This window comes from Taudactylus pleione, unplaced genomic scaffold (assembly GCF_031769625.1).
Source record: "Taudactylus pleione unplaced genomic scaffold, aTauple2 ptg000436l, whole genome shotgun sequence".
NCBI lineage: Eukaryota > Metazoa > Chordata > Amphibia > Anura > Myobatrachidae > Taudactylus > Taudactylus pleione.
In genome coordinates this window covers 10,742,690-10,764,586 of record NW_028284838.1, presented here as the reverse complement: position 1 = coordinate 10,764,586, position 21,897 = coordinate 10,742,690, and the positions used below count along the sequence as shown (strand labels likewise).

Genomic DNA, 21,897 nt, shown 5'->3' with positions numbered 1-21,897 from the left:
TGGCAAGTATATTCTATACACACACGTATCAAGTTTGTATATTCATACACAAATTACCATTGCGTCACTGGTCACTTGACATGGCATTGCTAAAATGGGTGTTGGCTATTGTTTCTGCAATTTGTCCTCTGTTTTCTCTTTCAAGATAAATTAACCCTGTTCTGTGATATGTATCAATTATGTTTACTGTAGATTACCAAGGTGTCATTTGTTACGGGTATGGTACTGTGGATAGCGTATAAACAATGTATATTTTAATTGTGCAAGTTCACATCCTGATGCAGATTGTCCTTTCTTAATCTACTATTTCAAATAATATTTATGCTGGAGGAAAGATTGATTCCTTTATTAAAGATTCCTGTACATGCTGTAGGTATTTATTGCCTATATAGTGCAAAATCCCAAAATAATTCAGTCAGTTCCTGTAGATTATACCCATCAGAAATGCATGGACCATTTAATTTGCTTATAAATTGATCATTGATTAAGTCTCAAGATTAATATCAAGTCCATAATGTTGACAAACCAACATTTGTTGTGCCCTGTTTAGGCTGGGCGGTAATGTCATTGCATTAATATCATGGTTTTAAAAATATAAATATTATTCCCATGATATATTGTCGATCCCGAATCACTCCAGAATATGGTACGGTATCTCCGGGTTGGCCATCCTTGCATTATAGCGATAGCCAGAATAGTGTAATGAAGTGTTAATGACAGCTTCTAAAGCTGGGTACACACTTGTCCAATCCTCAGGAGATCAGACAGCTTATTAGGGGTGTGCACCGGCCACTTTTCGTGTTTTGTGTTTTGGTTTTGGATCTTTCTTCGTGTTTTGGATCTGGATTGGTTTTGCCAAAACCACCCTTCCGTGTTTTGGGTTCTGGGTTTTGGATCTGTATTTTTTTTTTAAAAAAGCATAAAAACAGCTAAAATCACAGAATGTGTGGGTTTTTCTGCTCCTATGCTATTATTAACCTCAATAATCTTAATTTCCACTAATTTCCAGTCTATTCTGAACACCTCACAATAGTGTTTTTATGTCCAAAAGGTTGCACCGAGGTAGCTGGATGACTATGCTAAGCGACACGAGTGGGCGGCACAAACACGTGGCCCATCTAGGAGTGACACTGCAGTGGCAGACAGGATGGCAGTTTGAAAAACTAGGCCCCAAACAGTACATACTGCAAAGAAAAAAAAGAGGTGCAAGATGGAATTGTCCTTGGGCCCTCCCACCTACCCTTATGTTGTATAAATAGGACATGCACACTTTAACAAACCAATCATTTCAGCGCCAGGGTCTGCCACATGACTGTGGCTGAAATGATTGGTTCGTTTGGGCCCCCACAAAATAAACTGGCAATTAATCTGTCCCTGCACAAACTGGCTCTACGGAGGCAAGATGTCGTCCTCATCCTCCTCATCCACCGATTCCTCACCCTCTTCAGTGTTGTGTACATCCTCATCCTCACAGAGTATTAATTCGTCCCCGCTGGAATCCACAACCACAGGTCCCTCTGTACGTTCTGGAGGCTGGTCTCCCTGGAAGAGTTGATAATTAATTTTATGAACATCATCTTCTCCACATTTTGTGGAAGCAACCTCCTACGCCTTTCGCTGACAAGGTTCCCGGCTGCACTAAACACTCTTTCGGAGTACACACTGGAGGGGGGGCAACTCAGGTAAAATAGAGCCAGTTTGTACAGGGACCTCCAAATTGCTTCTTTTTCCTGCCAGTACAGGTACGGACTGTCTGACATGCCTACTTGGATGTTGTCACTGATGTAATCCTTTAACAGACAGACGCACGCTTGTCACTGCTGCTTTAAGGATGCAGGTGCGGCTACAGCCCACACATTTCACAAAGACAGAAAAAAAAAGAAGAATATTTTTATTGTTTGTGGAGCGCACTTTGAGGGTTACACCACCCTTTAACAGACAGACGCACGCTTGTCGCTGCTGCTTAAGGATGCAGGTGTGGCTACAGCCCACACATTTCACAAAGACAGAAAAAAAATAAGAATTTTTTTATTGTTTGTGGAGCACACTTTGAGGGTTACACCACCCTTTAACAGACAGACGCACGCTTGTCGCTGCTGCTTTAAGGATGCAGGTGCGGCTACAGCCCACACATTTCACAAAGACAGAAAAAAAAATAAGAATATTTGAATTGTTTGTGGAGCGCACTTTGAGGGTTACGCCACCCTTTAACAGACAGACGCACGCTTGTCGCTGCTGCTTTGAGGACAGTATCATATGCAGTGACAGTAGACTTGTCAGAAATTGTTGGCACGTCCTTCAGTCCGGACCAGATGTCCAAACCGGCCCTTGACTTATGACACAGGCGCACGCTTGGCGCTGCTACTGTGTTGATGCACGTGCGGCTACATCGTACACAAGTCACAAACACATAAAAAAAATAGTTTTTTATTTTTTGGAGCACTTTGAGGGTTACACCACCCTTTAACAGACAGACGCACGCTTGTCGCTGCTGCTTTGTGGATGCAGGTGGAATCTAGATGGGATTTGGAACCGGGGACACACTACCTCCATTAATTGTCTAAATCCCACTGCACTAATGGCGGATACCGGACCCACGTCTAACACCAACATAGCCGTCAAGGCCTCAGTTATACGTTTTGCTTCAGGATGACTGCTGTCGTACTTCATCCTCATCGCTAGGGACTGTTGGAGGGTCAGTTGTTTAGTAAAAGTAGTGGTGTTCCTACTTCCTCTCTGGGATGATGAACAACTCCCAGCAGCAGCAACAGCAATAGGAGGAAGTGGTTCTTGATCTTTCCCTATTTTATTTTTATCAGAGAAAGTTTGGTCCTCCATTTATGTTATATTGATATATACGTGCGGCTAAAGCGCACACAAACACAGAAAATATTTGTGGGTTACACCACCCTTTAAGAAATGAGCCAGCCGGCTCTTTACTTATGGGACACAGGCGCACGCTTGGTGCTGCTCCTTTGTTGATGCACGTGCAGCCACAGTGCACACAATTCGCAAACACAGAAAATATTTTTTTATTTGGTTTGGAGTGTACTTTGGGGGTTACAGCACCCTTTAATGGTTAAGCCAGCCGGCCCTTTACTTATGACACAGGCGCACGCTTGGCACTACTTTGTTGATGCACGTGCGGCTACTGCGCACACAATTCACAAACACAGATATTATTTTTTTATTTGGTTTGGACTGGAGTGTACTTTGGGAGTTACAGCACCCTTTAACGGTCAAGCCAGCCGGCCCTTTACTTATGACACAGGCGCACGCTTGGCACTACTTTGTTGATGCACGTGCGGCTACTGCACACACAATTCACAAACACAGAAAATATTTTTTTATTTGGTTTGGAGTGTACTTTGGGGGTTACAGCACCCTTTAATGGTCAAGCCAGCCGGCCCTTTACTTATGACACAGGCGCACGCTTGGCACTACTTTGTTGATGCACGTGCGGCTACTGCGCACACAATTCACAAACACAGAAAATATTTTTTTATTTGGTTTGGAGTGTACTTTGGGGGTTACAGCACCCTTTAACGGTCAAGCCAGCCGGCCCTTTACTTATGACACAGGCGCACGCTTGGCACTACTTTGTTGATGCACGTGCGGCTACTGCGCACACAATTCACAAACACAGAAAATATTTTTTTATTTGGTTTGGAGTGTACTTTGGGGGTTACAGCACCCTTTAATGGTTAAGCCAGCCGGCCCTTTACTTATGACACAGGCGCACGCTTGGCACTACTTTGTTGATGCACGTGCGGCTACTGCGCACACAATTCACAAACACAGATATTATTTTTTTATTTGGTTTGGACTGGAGTGTACTTTGGGAGTTACAGCACCCTTTAACGGTCAAGCCAGCCGGCCCTTTACTTATGACACAGGCGCACGCTTGGCACTACTTTGTTGATGCACGTGCGGCTACTGCGCACACAATTCACAAACACAGAAAATATTTTTTTATTTGGTTTGGAGTGTACTTTGGGGGTTACAGCACCCTTTAATGGTCAAGCCAGCCGGCCCTTTTCCTTATGACACAGGCGCACGCTTGGCACTACTTTGTTGATGCACGTGCGGCTACTGCGCACACAATTCACAAACACAGAAAATATTTTTTTATTTGGTTTGGAGTGTACTTTGGGGGTTACAGCACCCTTTAACGGTCAAGCCAGCCGGCCCTTTACTTATGACACAGGCGCACGCTTGGCACTACTTTGTTGATGCACGTGCGGCTACTGCGCACACAATTCACAAACACAGAAAATATTTTTTTATTTGGTTTGGAGTGTACTTTGGGGGTTACAGCACCCTTTAACGGTCAAGCCAGCCGGCCCTTTACTTATGACACAGGCGCACGCTTGGCACTACTTTGTTGATGCACGTGCGGCTACTGCGCACACAATTCATAAACACAGAAAATATTTTTTTATTTGGTTTGGAGTGTACTTTGGGGTTTACAGCACCCTTTAACGGTCAAGCCAGCCGGCCCTTTACTTATGACACAGGCGCACGCTTGGCACTACTTTGTTGATGCACGTGCGGCTACTGCGCACACAATTCACAAACACAGAAAATATTTTTTTATTTGGTTTGGACTGGAGTGTACTTTGGGGGTTACAGCACCCTTTAACGGTCAAGCCAGCCGGCCCTTTACTTATGACACAGGCGCACGCTTGGCACTACTTTGTTGATGCACGTGCGGCTACTGCTCACACAATTCACAAACACAGAAAATATTTTTTTATTTGGTTTGGAGTGTACTTTGGGGGTTACAGCACCCTTTAACGGTTAAGCCAGCCGGCCCTTTACTTATGACACAGGCGCACGCTTGGCACTACTTTGTTGATGCACGTGCGGCTACTGCGCACACAATTCACAAACACAGAAAATATTTTTTTATTTGGTTTGGACTGGAGTGTACTTTGGGGGTTACAGCACCCTTTAACGATCAAGCCAGCCGGCTCTTTACTTATGACACAGGCGCACGCTTGGCACTACTTTGTTGATGCACGTGCGGCTTCTGCGCACACAATTCACAAACACAGAAAATATTTTTTTATTTGGTTTGGAGTGTACTTTGGGGGTTACAGCACCCTTTAATGGTCAAGCCAGCCGGCCCTTTACTTATGACACAGGCGCACGCTTGGCACTACTTTGTTGATGCACGTGCGGCTACTGCGCACACAATTCACAAACACAGAAAATATTTTTTTATTTGGTTTGGAGTGTACTTTGGGGGTTACAGCACCCTTTAACGGTCAAGCCAGCCGGCCCTTTACTTATGACACAGGCGCACGCTTGGCACTACTTTGTTGATGCACGTGCGGCTACTGCGCACACAATTCACAAACACAGAAAAAATATTTATTTTTTTTAGCACTTGGGGGTAGCACCCCTGATGGACAGAGCACCCCCTGGACAACACTACAGCACCCCTTTAGGACTGGGACACTGCACAGGACTTTGGAGTGGACACAGCCCCTATGGACAACTCACTGCACAACACAGTCCAGCCAGCCCCTATGGACTTTGAAGTAGTGGACACAGCCCCTATTGACAACAGCAGCACAGCACAACACAGCCAGCCCCTATGGACTTTGAAGTAGTGGACACAGCCCCTATGGACAACAGCAGCACAGCACAGCACTACTCTGCACTACACTACACAGCCCAGCCAGCCCTAACTCCCACCCTCCCTCTTCACTGTCCTCAGCCGAGTGAGAAAATGGCGCCGACGCGGGTACCTTATATAAGATCCAAAACCCGCGAGACCCGGAAGGCGGGATGATGACGTTTTGCCTCGATTTCTGATCCGAGTCAGGCAGGAAAAGTCGAGCCTGACTCGGATCGGGGGGGCTCAGGGGGGTTCGGATTTCAGAAATCCGAACCCGCTCACCCCTACTGCTTATACAATCTTACTGCAGAACTGGTAGCAGATTCTACATCGAATCTATGCATATGATACACATTTTCCAAAGCAAAATTATTAGGTGCCTGATTAGAAAATCTCTCTGCTCAAAATAGCTTTGATATGGGACCGGTCATTAAAATTACACATTAGCAGTTATTCTGCATTGTTCCCAGGACCCCACTAGGAACAGACAAGGGCAGGGGCGGATTGGGCCGCCGGGAAAGTGGGACATTTCCCGCTGGGCCGGTCCCCTCTCCCCTCCGCTGGGCTGCTTTACAGTGACCGGCGGCTCTCTGAGGACCGTTGCCGCGATCGGAGCTCAGCTCCGTTCGTGCAGCGGTAATGAGCTTCTGTGCGCATGCGCAGAAGCTCATATATGAGAAGAGTAAGACTAATGTAAAATGACCACGGGAGCTCCTCCCATCGGCCATTGCGGAGCTCGTGACAGGCAGCTCACGGCTCCGTCTCCAGTGGTCACGAGTGTAGGAGCCGGGAAGGGCAGCTGCAGCCTGAAGGATTCGAGTGGCCGCGGCTGGCTCAGAAACTGAGCCACAACAAGTTTGTATTGCTGATGATTGCTCTTTATGAAATTATCCACCTTACAGTTAAATATTGCAGGGTCGGGGGGAAGTAATATGTAAATTATATTTCTATGTGCTATATATTTTATATATATCATCATCATGTCATGGCTGCCACTGTCATGCACATCTTAGCTTACAATATAAGATTATCCTAAATTGTAAGATAAAATGTGCATGACAGTGGCAGCCATGACATGATGATATATATAAAATATAGCACATTTATATATATTTATGTATATATATTATATATAATTTATATATGTATACTGTATATGTGTGTGTGTGTATATATATATATATATATATATATATATATATATACACACATATATTTTTTTTTATTACTTTTTTTTTCTATGCTATAATTTATATGTATAATTTATATGTATCATTATTATGTTATGGCTGCCACTGTCCTGCACATTTTAGCTTAAATAGGACTTTAGAGAGAGGATGCTAACCAGGGGCGGATTGGGCCACCGGAAGCTCAGGAGTTTCTGCTGGGCTAGACCCATGCAGCTTGCTTCCGGGCCACCTCACACTGTTGCAGGGCTAGTTGCCGCGATCAGAGCTCAACTCAGCTCCGATTGGGCAGCGTTCGACGTTCCATCTCCGGGGAGCCCTGCCTGTGACTTCCAACAATTACTTACTGCACTGGCCACCGCGGCCGGTGCAATAAAGTTTTTATTTTTAAATTTGGCACGGCACACGCGATGTCATGACGTCGCATGCGCCGCACTGCTGTGCTGAGAAGGAGAGGAGCCACGGCCAGAAGAGGAGCATCCGGAAGATGAGTAAGGTAAGTGAGGTCCCTATATTGCAGTACAGATCACCACCACCACCCCACATGGAGTACATGTTGCTGGTAGTGGTGAACCTGGCCAGCATCTCTTTCTGAGCCTGGTGCCAGTGGCTGGGCTGCAGAGGCTGCTTCACAGTGTACAGCTAGGTTGGCACTGTGTGTGTGTGTGTGTGTGTGTGTGTGCGCGCCTGCTGGGGGACAGGTCCTACACACTCTCAGCATTATCACCGAAGGGAATATATATATATATATATATATATATATATATATGTACAGTTTTAACATAGAAGGGTTGTGAGCTCTCCCTCCCAACAGGGCTGATCCTATCAACCATTCAACTTAAGGACGTTAGTGAGGGTGGAAGTGCGGTTCTATGCCCTGACAGTCTCCACTGTAGTATCTGGCCACCAATAGTAGAAATTTGTATCTTTGCGGGCTTGCATCGCTGCCGCACTTCAGGCATAGTGGCTTGCTTTGCCCGCCACAAGTTACTATTCCCACTCAAAGTCCACATAGATAGTAACTGATGACGTCAGCGTTCGTTCAGTGAAGAGCAACCCTCCCAACAGCAGGCAGATGTCAGATCACTTCCTATCCACTAGCACTGACATGCCAGCGCTCAAATGCAGCTCTGCCAGAGGACAGGTATTCTGCACATGGTAACTTCAGGGGGTTATACTGCTTTATTTACTAGCATTCTCTATTATCCTGATTAGTGCCCTTTGTGCAAAGTAGGTGTGAGAACTTTTTTAATTCACATTCAGAAGGGGGCTGGAGAGACACAAAGAGGCTGGAGCTGGGGAGACACTGAGGGATTGAGGATACACACGTGAGCAGAAGAGACAAGGAGTCTGAAGAGACACAATGAGACTGACACTGGGAAGATTGGGGCGTTGGGGTGACCAAGGTATAGGGTGAGGCTGTAGAGGCACAGGCTGAAGTGAACTGGGGGGGGGGGGAGTCGCTGGAGATTATCCACAACTGGCAGGATTTGAAGGAAAAGGCTCGGGAACAGTAATCTTACTGATACAAATAGTATACCAAATTAGCAATTACAGTTTAATAATATAAAAATAGTTTGACCACAGAAGTTCTAATTTTGTCCTGCACCAAATCTTCTGTAGCTATGTATTAGCTAGTTGAACCTCTGTTATATGATTATGACATTGGTTATATTTGTACAGTGAATATTGACAGAAATCACCATCTGCCCAGGGAGGATCAATTTCTTCAGAGGCTCCCCTTTGCAGAGAAACCACCATATAGGTAAGGAAGACTCTCATTTAGGATAAATCACACATATATATATCAGAATAGTTAAAAACTGGCATATCAGGGGCAAACAAGCCAGATAGTAAATAGCATTTCCATAGGATATCAGAAGCTGGTTCCTTGTTTGAAAATGGAGCCATGGTGCATTCTATTAACACGCTTTTTTGCCCCTGATATACCAGTTTTGTAGCTGCATTAGCGTAACGCAGATGCAACTGCAGCAAAAATGCAAGGAAGGACACGGCTGCCTCCGACTCAGAATCAGGCCCTATGAGGAGAAAGTATCCCACCCTTCCCACAGATCCCGCCCCCTCAACAGACCCCCCCCCATTAGGGCTGCTTCCAGAAATTTCCCGGGCTGGTTTTCCATCCCAATCCGCCCCTGGACAAGGGTCTTGTCCTCTCACATGACATTCTGTTTTACCACCTGAATTCTTATAAACCTTCAATCATCTGAGTGGTATCCTGTGCATACACCATATAATTATAAAGCATTCTAAAGTAAACCATAATATAAATAAAGACTCGGAGACATAAATTTGGCAGAATAATTTGTTAGCTATTTATTAAACACATATCAGGAATATTTAAATGGGTTGGGTATGGGATACCGAGAGTCGGGATGCTGGCTGTCAAAATACAGACAGCGGCATCCCAATGCTTAGAATCCTGACTGGGGCTGAGGGCCTGATTCAGAGCCAGGCTCTCTGACCAGAGCGCTCGCTCTGAATCAGTGACCTCCTACCTTAAAATGGAGCGGCCTCCTGGCCGCTCGCATAGCTGTGGGTGACCACCCACAGCAAATGCGAGCGGCCAAAAAGATGGTCGCGATGGTCAAGACCATCGCGACCATCGGGCTTGCGACGAGACCCTTGTGGTAGGGTCTCGTTTCCGCAAGCTCTGGAGTGATTTTGGCTCTATCAGAGCCAAAATCACTCCCACTGACATCACTAGTGATGTCAGTGGAGCCGGACTCAGACGGTAGGCGTTCCTATGGTAACGCCTCCGTCTGGCAACCACGCCCCCAGCACGCCCACTAAAGGGGGTGTGCTGTCAGTCACCATCGACAGCACGCCCCCTTTAGTGCGAGACCCATAACGATGGCTTGGCCGTCGTTATTCGGGTCTCGCGCATGTGCACGACGGAGCTCCCTCCGTCATGCGCATTGGGGGAACATCGATCCGCTTGCGAGCATCCTGCGCTCGCGAGCGGGTCTGAATGACCCCCTGAGTAAGTATTCTAACCCCCCCCTTCACCCCATAACCCTAACCCTACCTTCCTGCATCCTAATCTAACCCTCCATCCCCATTAGTGCCTAAACCTAAACATTCCCCCTTAGTACCTAACAATAACCCCATCCCTGGTGGTGCCTAAACCTACCCCCCCTGTCCGCAGCCAAACTGTAACCTTCCCCGCCCGCGGCCTAACCCTAACCCCCCCCGTGGTGCCTAATCCTAACCCACCCCCCTCGCCTCCCCTCCAGCTAATGGCTAACCTGGCCTGCTATACTTACTTTCAGGATGCCTACTGTCGGGATGCCGGCTGTCGGGATTCAGGCGTTGGCATCTCAACTGATTTCGGGATTCCAGCGCCGGTGTTCTGGCCACGGTTGGGAATTCCGGCACCGGGATTTCGACCGCCGGCATCCCGTGCGGCGGTTACATAACTACATCCCATTTAAATAAGCTTAAATGAAAATATGGAGGCAAAGATAGGATGTCCAGAATCTGCCACCCCAGCAATGGACTACACAGATGACATACAGTATGAGTAAAATCAAACTGAACACCTACTGTATAAGGAGGGAGAAAAATAATAAAACATTACATTATTTTGAAATTAAAACCTAATGAAAAGGAGGATCTGCCAAAAAAAAATAAAAAAAATATTTGCGGAATTAAATGCCAACCAGAATCAAGACAAGCTTCAGTGCCAATTAGAAGCAACATGAAGAGACATGAGGGTAAAGGAGGAATAAGGAGAAAAGAGTAGGAGAGTGGGGGAGGGGTCGGTATGAGAGAACAGCAAGGATAACACAAGTAAACTCGACCAGAGGTAAAACCAAAAACCTGCTGAGGGACAAAAGAATTAATTATTATTGCCAATTAGCCGAATTAAGCCAAATTAAGTCCGTCAGTTCAGGCTAAAAAAGGCCAAATCCCTCAAGACTTCCGCTGACAACAGCGGCAAGTAGCTAGTCCCCGAGTAGGGTAGACAAGGGGGAACAAGACACACAAGACAACAAAGACATAGTAATCACCCACTGCTTCTCCCTGTCACCCTCTACCTCTCCCTGTCACCCACTGACTCTCCCTGCCACCCTCTACCTCTCCATGTCACCCACTGCCATTGCCTGTCACCCTTTCCCTGCTCCTTATAGCCTCTCCCTACCACCCTCCACCTCTCCCTGTCACCCACTGACTCTCCCTGCCACCCTCTTACTCTCACGGTTATCCTCTACATCTTCCTGCCACTCTCTCTACCTGTCACCCACTGCCATTGCCTGTCACCCTTTCCCTGCTCCTTATAGCCTCTCCCTACCACCCTCCACCTCTCCCTGTTATCCTCTACATCTTCCTGCCACTCTCTCTACCTGTCACCCTCTTTCTCTACCTGTCACCCTCTGCCTCTCCCTGTTCTCCTACCCCCACTGCCTCTCCCTGCCCACCACTGACTCTCCCTGTCACCCACAGCCTCCCCCTGCCACCCACTATTTCCCCAGTCACCACCTGATACCCACTGCCTCTCACTAACACCCTCTGCCTCTCACTGTCACCCTCTGCCTCCCCAGTCACCACCTAACACCCACTGCCTCTCCAATCCACCCACTACCTAGCATTGCCACCCTCTGCCTCTCCAGTCAGCCACTGCCACCCTCCACCTCTCACTGTCATCCTCTGCCACTCATTTTGTCACCCTCTGCCACCCTGTGCCTCTCCACTTCACTCTCTGCCTCTCCCCATCACAGTCTACTTCTCCCCGTATTGCTCTTAGGATGTTTCTTCCTCCTCTGGATGTAGCAGCTCTAGAGCAGTGAGCAGGAGGGGACTCCGGGCTGCTGAGGAGGGTCACACAGATCACAAACCGGGATTGAACGCCCAGGATATGTTCTTATTGCCCAGCCATGGTGGATTTTTCTCTCTCTCCTCCATGCAGGATGACAGTCGTCTCGCATCACCTAGTATAAAAATAACTGTAATTCAGATGTGGCTGCACAGGTGATTCTGAGGGGTAAATTTACTAAGAGAGTTTTTAGAAGTGAGTTTAAAAAGTGATGTTGCCCATAGCAACCAATCAGATTCATCACTTTTTAAACTCACTTCTAAAAACTCTCACTTTAGTAAATTTACCCCTGAGGGTCATATGATATCAACTCACAGTTTGTTAGATGCTCTAGAATAAAGATACACATCTTGTGAGGCCCAAAATCTGTTATCTGAGCCCCTGACTGCCAGATATGATTGTCTGGGGCTTATACACAGTTGGCTACAAAATTAGAGTGTTACATTATTTGCACATGTCTTTTATAATAGTATTTCTGCTGATACCAGAGCCTGAGATATAGCATATGTCACAGACGGGATGTAGTGAGTGTAGGTTGACATTTACAATGTCGACACCATAATAACAATTGTTATGATGTCAACATTGTTAAACAGTTGTTTACATTGCCAATCTTGACATTATGACCATGTCGACATTCTTGTGCTGACATGATTAATGACAACATTATGATGGTAAATCTATCATACCACCATACCACACCCATCACAGACATCAGTAACACTGCTAATCTCTCTCCGCAGACATCACTCCCCAACATTTTGCTTAAACTCGCTGACAAAACTGATAGTCTATGCCCGGGTGACAAAGAGTATCTTCTGCAGAGCAATGTGATACCTGAGTTATCAGCTAGAAAAGCTCAGCACCAGTGCTCTGCAATAGTTCCTATTGGCTATAGGGAAATGCTGGGAAATTGTTACCATGTATAATAAGGAAAATTTTCCCTATTACATGTAACCTCACTGACACACGTGTGACCTATTCCCCAGTGATTATATGCCCAGCCCTGCGAGCCAATGTTTTACCCTATAGACATTCAGGGCATGATGCTGGTATATAATAAGGGACCTATTTATCAAAGAATATTTGCGGGATATCCCCCGGGAAAAAAATAAAAACATTTTCAGAAAAAGTTATCAGGAGAAGGTTCTGATTGCAATAACTTTACATTTAGACATCATTGGGAACAGACTCCTACCACAGCCCATGTCCCTGCAGGTGTATTTAATGCATCCCGAGACATCATTTCTTATTGCCATGATAAGAAATTATAATTAAAACCAGATAATTAATAAATGGGCCCCTTGGAGAGATCCCCATATACAGAGGGACAGCTTTGTTTTGTTTAGCGTTCCTCAATGTTGGTAGAGGTTCATTGTTTTACTGACTTTGGGCCTGATTCAGAGCCGTTCGCTATTTGCGGTCGTTCGTTCAAAAACAAGGGGTGGCTATTCAAATGATCCGTACGCACATTGCAGTCTGTTCACACCTCTAAGTCTGAACGAGCGAGCAAAACATACGCTCGTTTATTTGTTAAAAACGCCCCCTGGCTGCTCGCACCATACGTCATGTCCGCTATTTATTAGATTAATCGAGTACATCGACCAGCGTATGAACTGCTCGCTATTCTTGTGGTCGGTTTTTGCTACCACAAATTTGCGAGCAGTTCTGGCTATAAAATAACCCAGTGACGTGGTCAATGACGCTGCTGTATTAATTATGCACACCCATAATACGCCCGTTTTGACCTTTAAGCACGCCTGCGTTCGGATCTACACTCCCCATTTTCAAGCACCTTCCCCTGTTACCACCCACATACGCCTCATTCTGTCACTCAAAATAGCAGGCCCTCGCTATATTGCGTACCAACGATTTTCGGCCGCACTGACTGGTTCGCGCATGCGTACTAAAATCCGTACGCATGCGCAGATGTGCAAACATCGCTCGGAACGAGCGTACTGCCGCTAACGAGCGGCTCTGAATGAGGGCCTTTATCTTCTTCCTAGTTATAATCATTTATTTATATAGCTCCACCAATTAAGCAGCGCTGTACAGAGAGTATTGGTCATTCACATCATCCCTGTCCTATCGGAGCTTACAGCATTGGCAGCCAATTACACTACCAGTACTTTTTTGGAGTGTAGAGGGTAACACGAGTACCTGGATAGACCCCATACAAGCTACCAAAGAACATACAAACTCTGCACAGATAGGGGGCTGGTCAGGAATCAAACTAATAACAGCGGTGTAAGACTACAGTACTAACCACTGTGCCATTGTGTTGCCCAGTTCACACGCAGAGAATTCCCCACCTTACACAGATGAGTATAAAACAAGGAAGCACAGCCTATCTGTAAGTGGAATTCTGTCAGCTCTTCAGCCTACACTGAATAACCTGTGGGTAGAGCATTGGCCATATAAATGGCTTTCCCAGAAACAATCATCCTGAGATGAATCTGGGTATTAGCATACTGTAACTATATTATCATACTGTAACTAGCAGGGACTGAAAGTACTGAAACATTTTTTTTTATGTTTCAATGATATTGCAGCTGATGCAGAGAATCTATAATCTGCAGAAAGCACAATAAATATGTATAGATTGTAAACTTTCGAGCAGGGCCCTCTTACCCTTATGTATGTCTTTTATGTATGTATGTATGTATGTATGTCTTTTACAACCCAGTATAATGTTAATGTTGATTCAAATTGTAAAGCGCAACTGAATTTGCTGCGCTATATAAGGTACTGTTAATAAATAAATAATAATAAATATATTATTCCCAATTGCTCCAGAACTTCATCTTGTTACACTGGAATGAAATATTTTTCCTCAGATACTGTACATGAAATGTTATATTGTACATCGTTGATAAGGGAGCTGGTCTGTACAACTCTCCCATACACCACACCTGTATACACATATCTCCAACACTAATTGTACCATGTCACTAGCGCACACAGGGGGGATTCCTAAAAATGCCACGATTTGCAGGTCAGTTCGGAGAAGGCAGAGCCAATATGACATCATGCCATTAGAATCGCATAATTTGGCTCCACCCCCTTCTGATTGACCCGTGAATTGTGGCATTTTGTCGCTACAGGGAGGGGCCTAATGACATGGTGCCAGCCTGCCAGGTCCCATCCTCATCACAGGTCTACAACCCACATCTGCTGCAAGGTAAGTGTGTGTAATGTTATATATGTGTGACATACAGTAGGTGTGTGTGTAAGGTATGTGTGACATAAGTATGTGTGTGTACATATATGTATTTCTGTGTATATCTATGTGTGTGTATGTATTATACACACAGTATATATGTGTGTGTTTGTGTAATTCCCCATGTAAAAATCCTGCGTTTGCCCCTGCGTGGTACACACCTCGTCCAGTTCTTCCCGAGTCACAAACGTTCTGTGCTGCATTCTGTGCCACAGGGCGTCCTTCACCTTCCAGAACCTCTTGATGAGTGGTCTGAAGCGGAGAATCTGGCGTTCCATGTGCTGGTGATCCTCCTCCATCTGGTTTGCAAGATACCTATAGAAACAGACCATGAGGAGTAAGGTTTGTGCCATATAGTAACCATCTACAGCTACAGTAGATGTATGAGGACACATCTATACATGTGTGCACCAGGCCCAGTACATGCTCAGAGGAGAACGGGGGCCTCTAGATCGGTCAGTAACTATTACAGCTTTGGATGGTGCCTCCATGGCGGCTGGGTATTGCTCAGCTGTCACTGTGACAAATGAGTGAGGAATCAATGTGATAAGAACATCATTACTGCCATGATAAACAGTGATAAACCTGAGAGGTACAGCCGTTGGCAGTCTCTCAGTGATACATATACCCCAGTGTACTGCCCGGTGTGCTGACAGCTATGTGCTTTTCTTATACAGCAAATTGGGGAGAGATGGGGAGAAATCTTTTTTATTGTGTATTAAACCTTCTAAAGAGTGGAGAAGTCCATTGCAACCAATCAGCTTCTAGCTAGCATTTATCAAGTACACTCCATAACATGATAAGTACAAGCTCATTGGTTGCTATGGGCAACTTCTCCACTTCTGCACTCCTACAGTCATTAGAAGGATTAATACATCTCTCATAGGATGGGCTGTAACAAGTATTGCATATACTATGTGATACATCACGCTCCCTATCCTATGCATACTGATATTTAGTAACACCACTATGCATCATTACTTACCTCCCAGGACAGCTCTTTTCATGCACAGTACAGCTGTCCTGGCAAAGTGCTGACTTCTAGGTTTATGACCCACGTGTCCTATTGCGCACGTGTGACCGGGGGCCTGAGTTTGTGCAATCGTCCTTTGGTTCCCTCTCTGAGGATTTTTGTGTAAAGAATCCTATAGGCAACGCCACCTACAGAATGCACTGACTATCATGCAGGAGCTCCGGAACGTTTCTCATTCATAGTTTCTGTATAATGTGGGATATATCATTTGAACACATTGGGATAAATGTAATAGTCTGCAATTTGGCAAGAGTGCAGATTTTTCATTGATTTTGTCACAGTACTTAAAGCAGGAATTCTTTTAAAGGCAAAATCAACCTGGAATAGGTTATTACTAAAAACTTTCTACTTTAACTCCAACTGCATATTTCGACAAATCACATCCTATTACATTTGGCCCTGTATCCTTTATTATGTGGACAGTCACTAGTATTTTTGTGAGTAAATAATCTATAACTTGGCTAATAAGTTCTTTGGGGATATATCTCCAGCTGTACCTGACTAATCACAGAGAGAAATACTTACAGTGCGCTGTAAAAATTGAGCCAGGTGTATTCGCTGACAGTCAGGCCGGATCTCTGGAAATACACCAACGCAGTTGCCAGCAGGTACTAGAATAGAAATACCAGTTATATAGTCAGAATGGAGAAATGCATGCGTATGTACATACCTCAGCAGTCCTGTTTCCCACCTATTACACACTGCTGAGTATGAATATAAGGAAATAGTAATAGATAAATAACAGTAACATAAATACCTTGTCTGACATTTCCTTGCAGCTATCTAGTTCCAAGAACCTCTTGGTGCAATCTTCCTCTGCAATGAGAAGCAGTAATGGTGTCATCTTATATGAAATAGGGCTCTATTTATTAACATCTTTACTAAAATAAAGTGAAAAGGGGTGTTTTCACACCATTTTCACATTATTTTAGTATCACCTAAAGTTACTACAGGGCAGTTGGAGTTTAATTCATAAAATTGTACTCCAAACCCTAATTATCACTTATTTTTAGTAAGCAGAACGCATTTCCCATAATTGTAATGGAAAATGTAATCTGGTCAAAGTTACTAAAAATAAATTGTGAAAAAAATACCGTTGGAAACCCTGTAATAATAACGCCACCTGCTCCGCTCTAACGGGCAGGGCAGAGCCCGGAGCTGGCCCCAGTGATCAGCCGTGTGGTCTAAACAGACCACACACTGATACACTGTAAAAAATAAATAAATAATAATTAGTAACAATAAAAAACTTACCTGAGTCCAGGGACCGGTGATCGGGGCTCTGGTGATGGCTCCCCTCCGGTCAGCTGGTCTCCCAGCCTGCACTGGTGCCCGGTCATCACCTGTCCGGGTCCCAGTGCAGGATGTTAGCTGACTGGAGCCACGGAGGAAATCACAGGAGCACCGATCACCGGAGGTAAGTGTAAATAAGGGAGGGGGGTCGCGATCGCGGGGGGTGGGGCTTAGCAATGGCCGGTCGGCGCATGCATCGGCACTTATCACAGTAATTTTTGCGGAAATACTGTGATAAGTGTGCGAAGGGGATTCGCAGGGACAGACTTTTATCGCAAGCTCTGTCCCTGCAAGGGATTTGTAGTAAATCCCTGTGATATTGGCTGAATTCGCAATGCAAATTCAGTCTGTAATATCACTCTACAATCTGCATTCAAAATGCGGATTGTAGTAAATAGAGCCCATAGTGAGCAATATTAATATAGACTTTTCTGCAGGTAACTGTGAAAAAGAGTTGGTGTTGCCCATAGCAGCCAATCAGACATTTGCTTTCATTTATATGACAGAATCTCATTTGATGAAATGGACATTGATTTTTCTACACAGTTACACATAGAGTATTATCCCTTATGCCATAAATGTAGTAATGTGTCATTTTAGGAAAAACTGTACAAGGGAATTTTATCATATTAATGGTGAAATCATATTCCGCTGGGATGGGCGTACTCTGCCACCATGAGTTATAGGGCCTGATGCTTGTGTGCTGTAGATACAACACTCACATGGGAATGCTATTTGTACAGACCACAGGAACAGGATAAACCTTTCCCTAGCCCCATTGCTGGACACTCTGGCTGAGATGTGGGGGTGCAGGTATGAGGGGGGTTCCTACATTTGTACAGCAGTGATTAGTAAAGTCACTGTAACAGTAAGGTCTTTTATACAATAGGTGTTGTTTGTGGTCTGAATAAATGGTAAAGCAATAAGCCATACCCAGCAGCTCATAGAAGGCCGCTTTCTCCTCTGGTGTTGGTCTGTTAAACTGTCGGCCTTGGTCCTCTCCACCGACGTCCAGTCTTCTCCTCTTTGCTGCCATCATCTCTGCGCTCATCCTGCGGTGATATATGATTCTCTTTTATATATGTAATACTGAATACTTAGGGTCTCATTTAGTAATGAGTTTTATCACCAAAACGCGTGATAAATGTCACGGTGTATGATAAATGGTGCTCCAGCCAATCAGCTCCCAACTGTCATCTGTTAGAAAAATGGAGCACCAGTTATCATACACAGTGACATTTACCACTCGTTTTGGTGATAAAACTCGTTACTAAATGGGGACCTTATTCATAAATGAAAAATTAAATAAGTGACCTGTCATCCATAAATGTACGCCTGCAATTCATAGTATAATGTGGAAATGCAGCGACATGTTCTCCTAGCACATGATGGCTACATACTGCTGGGGGAACTGCCACTATATAATGGGGATGCAGCTACATTTGCAGGACTACAGACCTAGCTGACTACACACAGAGGGAAGAGAGTAATGATGTAACTTCAATATCCTCCTACTAACACTTTATAGCTGTATACTTCTCTCATATTGGGCTCTATTTATTAACATTATTTTTACTAAAATAAAGTGAAAAGGAGTGTTTTCACACCCTTTTCACATTATTTTAGTATTACCTGTAGTTACTATAGGGCAATTGGAGTAGAATTAGTAAAATTCTACTCCAACCCCTAAGTATCACTTATTTTTAGTAAAGCAGATCGCATTTCCCATAATTGTAATGGGAAATGTGATCCGACCATAGTTACTAAAAATAAATTGTAAAAAAATACCGGGGGAAGCCCTGTAACGGGGAGAGCAGAGGCGGGAGCCGGTACCAGTAATCAGCTATGTGGTCTAAGCAGACCGCAAGCTGATTACTGTAAAAAAAGGAAAAAAAAATGAAACTTTTTTTTTTTTACTTACCTGAATCCAGGTACCGGTGATCGGGCCTCCGGTGATGGCTCCTCTCCGGTCAGCTGGTCTCCCATAGTACACTGGGGCCCGGTCATCAGGTGATCGGGCCCCAGTGCAGTATGGGAGATCTCCTGATCGGGAAGCCCGTAGAAGATCACCAGAGGCCAGGAGGTGCAGGTAAGTGTAATGAAGGGAGAGGGGGGTCGCGGGGGTCCGCGATCGCGGGGGGTGGGGCTTAACGCCGGGGGGGGCTTAGCGTCGGTGGGGGGTAGTAGCGGTGGTCGGTCGGCGCATGCGCGGGCTCTTAGTCGCGGTATTTTTTCTGAAAATACCGCGACTAGAGTGCGGATGGGATCCGCAGGGACAGAGCTTTATCGCAAGCTCTGTCCCTGCAAGGGATTTATAGTAAATCCCTGTGATATTGCCTGAATTCGCAATGTGAATTCACTAGGTAATATCACACTACAATCCGCATTCAATATGCGGATTGTAGTAAATAGAGCCCATTATGTTTTCCTCCCAAATCCTACATGCTCCAGCCTCATGTATGTGTTATAGTAACTATGAGAATGAGGGGGTAGCAGACTGATTATATCATGTGTCCTCTATCTCTGTGTGACTATATTTATAATGCCAGTGGTGCACCCAGGGAGAGGGGAGGGGTTGTTCGGTACTCAGAAACCCACCCATCATCATCTGGCCAGAAAAAGCCTCACTAAACAAACATCCGTGGCATGTTTTTTTTCTAACAAATGTTAGATATATATCTATAACAAGGTTAGGTCCAAATCTAACACTATGTGCCTGATTCTGAGATTTAGGCTGATGCAATTGCAATTTCTTATGGATTACAGTTGCTATAATACGCTAATGCCTTCCAAAGCTCAGCCAAGCATAGGGACGCCCACTGCTGCCCCCTCATATCTGTATGACGCAGTGCAACAGCATAAACATCGGTAACATGACACAGATCGGGCAGCCATGCAGCTTGTAAGTCACGTCTGACCTGCCTCACACACTGCAGCTCTCCTGACATGCAGGGAGCTCTCATGCTGCGAAGGAGATCACAATTGCTAATTTATACACGGCCATGAAAAGGAATTTAAAGGTCCCGACACACCTGTGTTTGCCTAGCCACCCCCAGTTACCTCCCCCAAACGCTGACTTCCTGCACTGACTTTGCGAGTGAAACATCTATGCTCGATCTGCATTATCATCAGCATTGCACAAATCTTGGAATCAGGCACTATATTTCCCTAGTTAGTGATATATATATATATATATATATATGGGGTCTATTTACTAAGACTTGGATGGAGATAAAGTACCAGCCAATCAGTTCCTAACTTCCATGTCACAGGCTGTGTTTGAAAAATGACAGTTAGGAGCTGGTTGGCTGGTACTTTATCTGCGTTCACTTTATCTCCATCCAAGGATTAGTAACTAGACCCCTTAGCCACTTACATACGTTACTCCCTCCACTACTCTTCCTATAACCCTATAAGCTACTATACAGTGACTGGCTTATTGCACTCACCCGCTGTCCAAGTCTCTGCTAGTGTCCTCCCTCGCACCTAACAGAGAACGACTCCAAAAAGAAGACACTTATTTAAAAAAAAGCCTTAGGCAACAATTTACAATACATAAAGAAGTAAATTTAAAATCAACAAATAGAGTATAAATCTCAATATTTTAAATTGATTTACACTGTATAATTTACTTAAATCTTATATTAGCAAAACTATATTATAAATAAAAGCTATTTAGCTGGAAAATTTAGAAAAATTTAATAATATAAACATATATTATACCCCACCAAACAGCAATATATATATATGTTATATGCAAATGTTAAATTAATTATTAGTTGTGTAATAAAAAGTGATATAATGAAATGAAAAAATAGATAAGAAAAAGAGATAAATATAGTAATAAATGGAGATAATTAGCCAAGTAGTGCAGCTCCTCAGTGGTCAGGCAGATGCGTCACCATCAGTCACCATCAGGCATCAGAGCTCACGGCCAGTTTGAAATCAAACTGACGTTGCCATGGCGACCACCAGGCTTAAAGGGCCACTACAGCTCACTTGCTGCATTACATAAGGCAACTAATAGTGACATTTACAATTACATATAATATATCTCAGGGACACCTCACAAAATTATAATATGTGACACATACCTCCCAAAATTTGTGTGAAGGGAACCAGAACTTCTACGCGGTGGAGGCGTGCGCGCCCAAAAAGGGGCATGGCCTGCTAGTAAAAGGGCATGACCTGATGGCACGACCCCATTTACATCACTAAGGAGCGTGCCCAGCATTCCGAGATGCTGGGCTGCCCCAGGCTTCCCCCCGCACTGCCGTGCGCACAGTGCCGCATTATGGGGGGGTGACAGGGGCGGTCGTCCCGGGGCCCCCACACCTAAAGGGCCCCCACACAGCAGCAGCAGCTGCACAAGAGCAAGCACCATTATTAAACCCCGCCCACCTCGCACACCAAAATGCCACGATTCGCGGGTTAATCAGCTGGAGGCGGAGCCAGTATGATGCATCTCCATTACAATTGTATAATTTGGCTCCGCCCTTTCCGATTGACCCGCGCATCGTGGCCAAAGCCGCAAGGGGGGCGGAGCTTAATAACATGGTGCCTTCCTGCCAGGTCCCCTTCCCATCCACAACATGCCGTGCAGATGGTGCAAGGTAAGTGTGTGTGTGTGACTTGTGTGTGTGCATATATATGTATGTTTGTTTGTAATGTACAGTATGTGTGACACATGCATGTGTGGTGTAT

The 21,897-nt window shown here is 45.0% G+C and overlaps 1 protein-coding gene across 1 annotated transcript; it reads right to left on the bottom strand.

The window, feature by feature from the left end:
- Positions 1-14,184: 14,184 nt before the first annotated feature.
- LOC148505855 (speedy protein 1-A-like) lies at positions 14,185-18,244 on the bottom strand. Its single transcript, XM_088447667.1, has 5 exons — positions 18,127-18,244; positions 16,658-16,716; positions 16,426-16,511; positions 15,029-15,182; positions 14,185-14,220 (listed from the first exon to the last, which is right to left on the bottom strand). The coding sequence occupies exons 1-5, from the start codon at positions 18,242-18,244 to the stop codon at positions 14,185-14,187; spliced, it is 453 nt and encodes a 150-aa protein (XP_088303793.1).
- Between the last annotated feature and the right edge of the window lie 3,653 nt (positions 18,245-21,897).

What these genes read in the sequence shown, in the direction of transcription:
- LOC148505855 (XM_088447667.1), bottom strand. Translation starts at nt 18,244, where the DNA reads ATGAGCGCAGAGATGATGGCAGCAAAGAGGAGAAGACTGGACGTCGGT. An exon ending in GGCCTTCTATGAGCTGCTGG is followed by an intron (nt 16,717 to 18,126) that starts GTATGGCTTATT and finishes TTCTCATTGCAG; the next exon opens with AGGAAGATTGCACCAAGAGG. An exon ending in CTCAATTTTTACAGCGCACT is followed by an intron (nt 15,183 to 16,425) that starts GTAAGTATTTCT and finishes CTGTTTCTATAG; the next exon opens with GTATCTTGCAAACCAGATGG.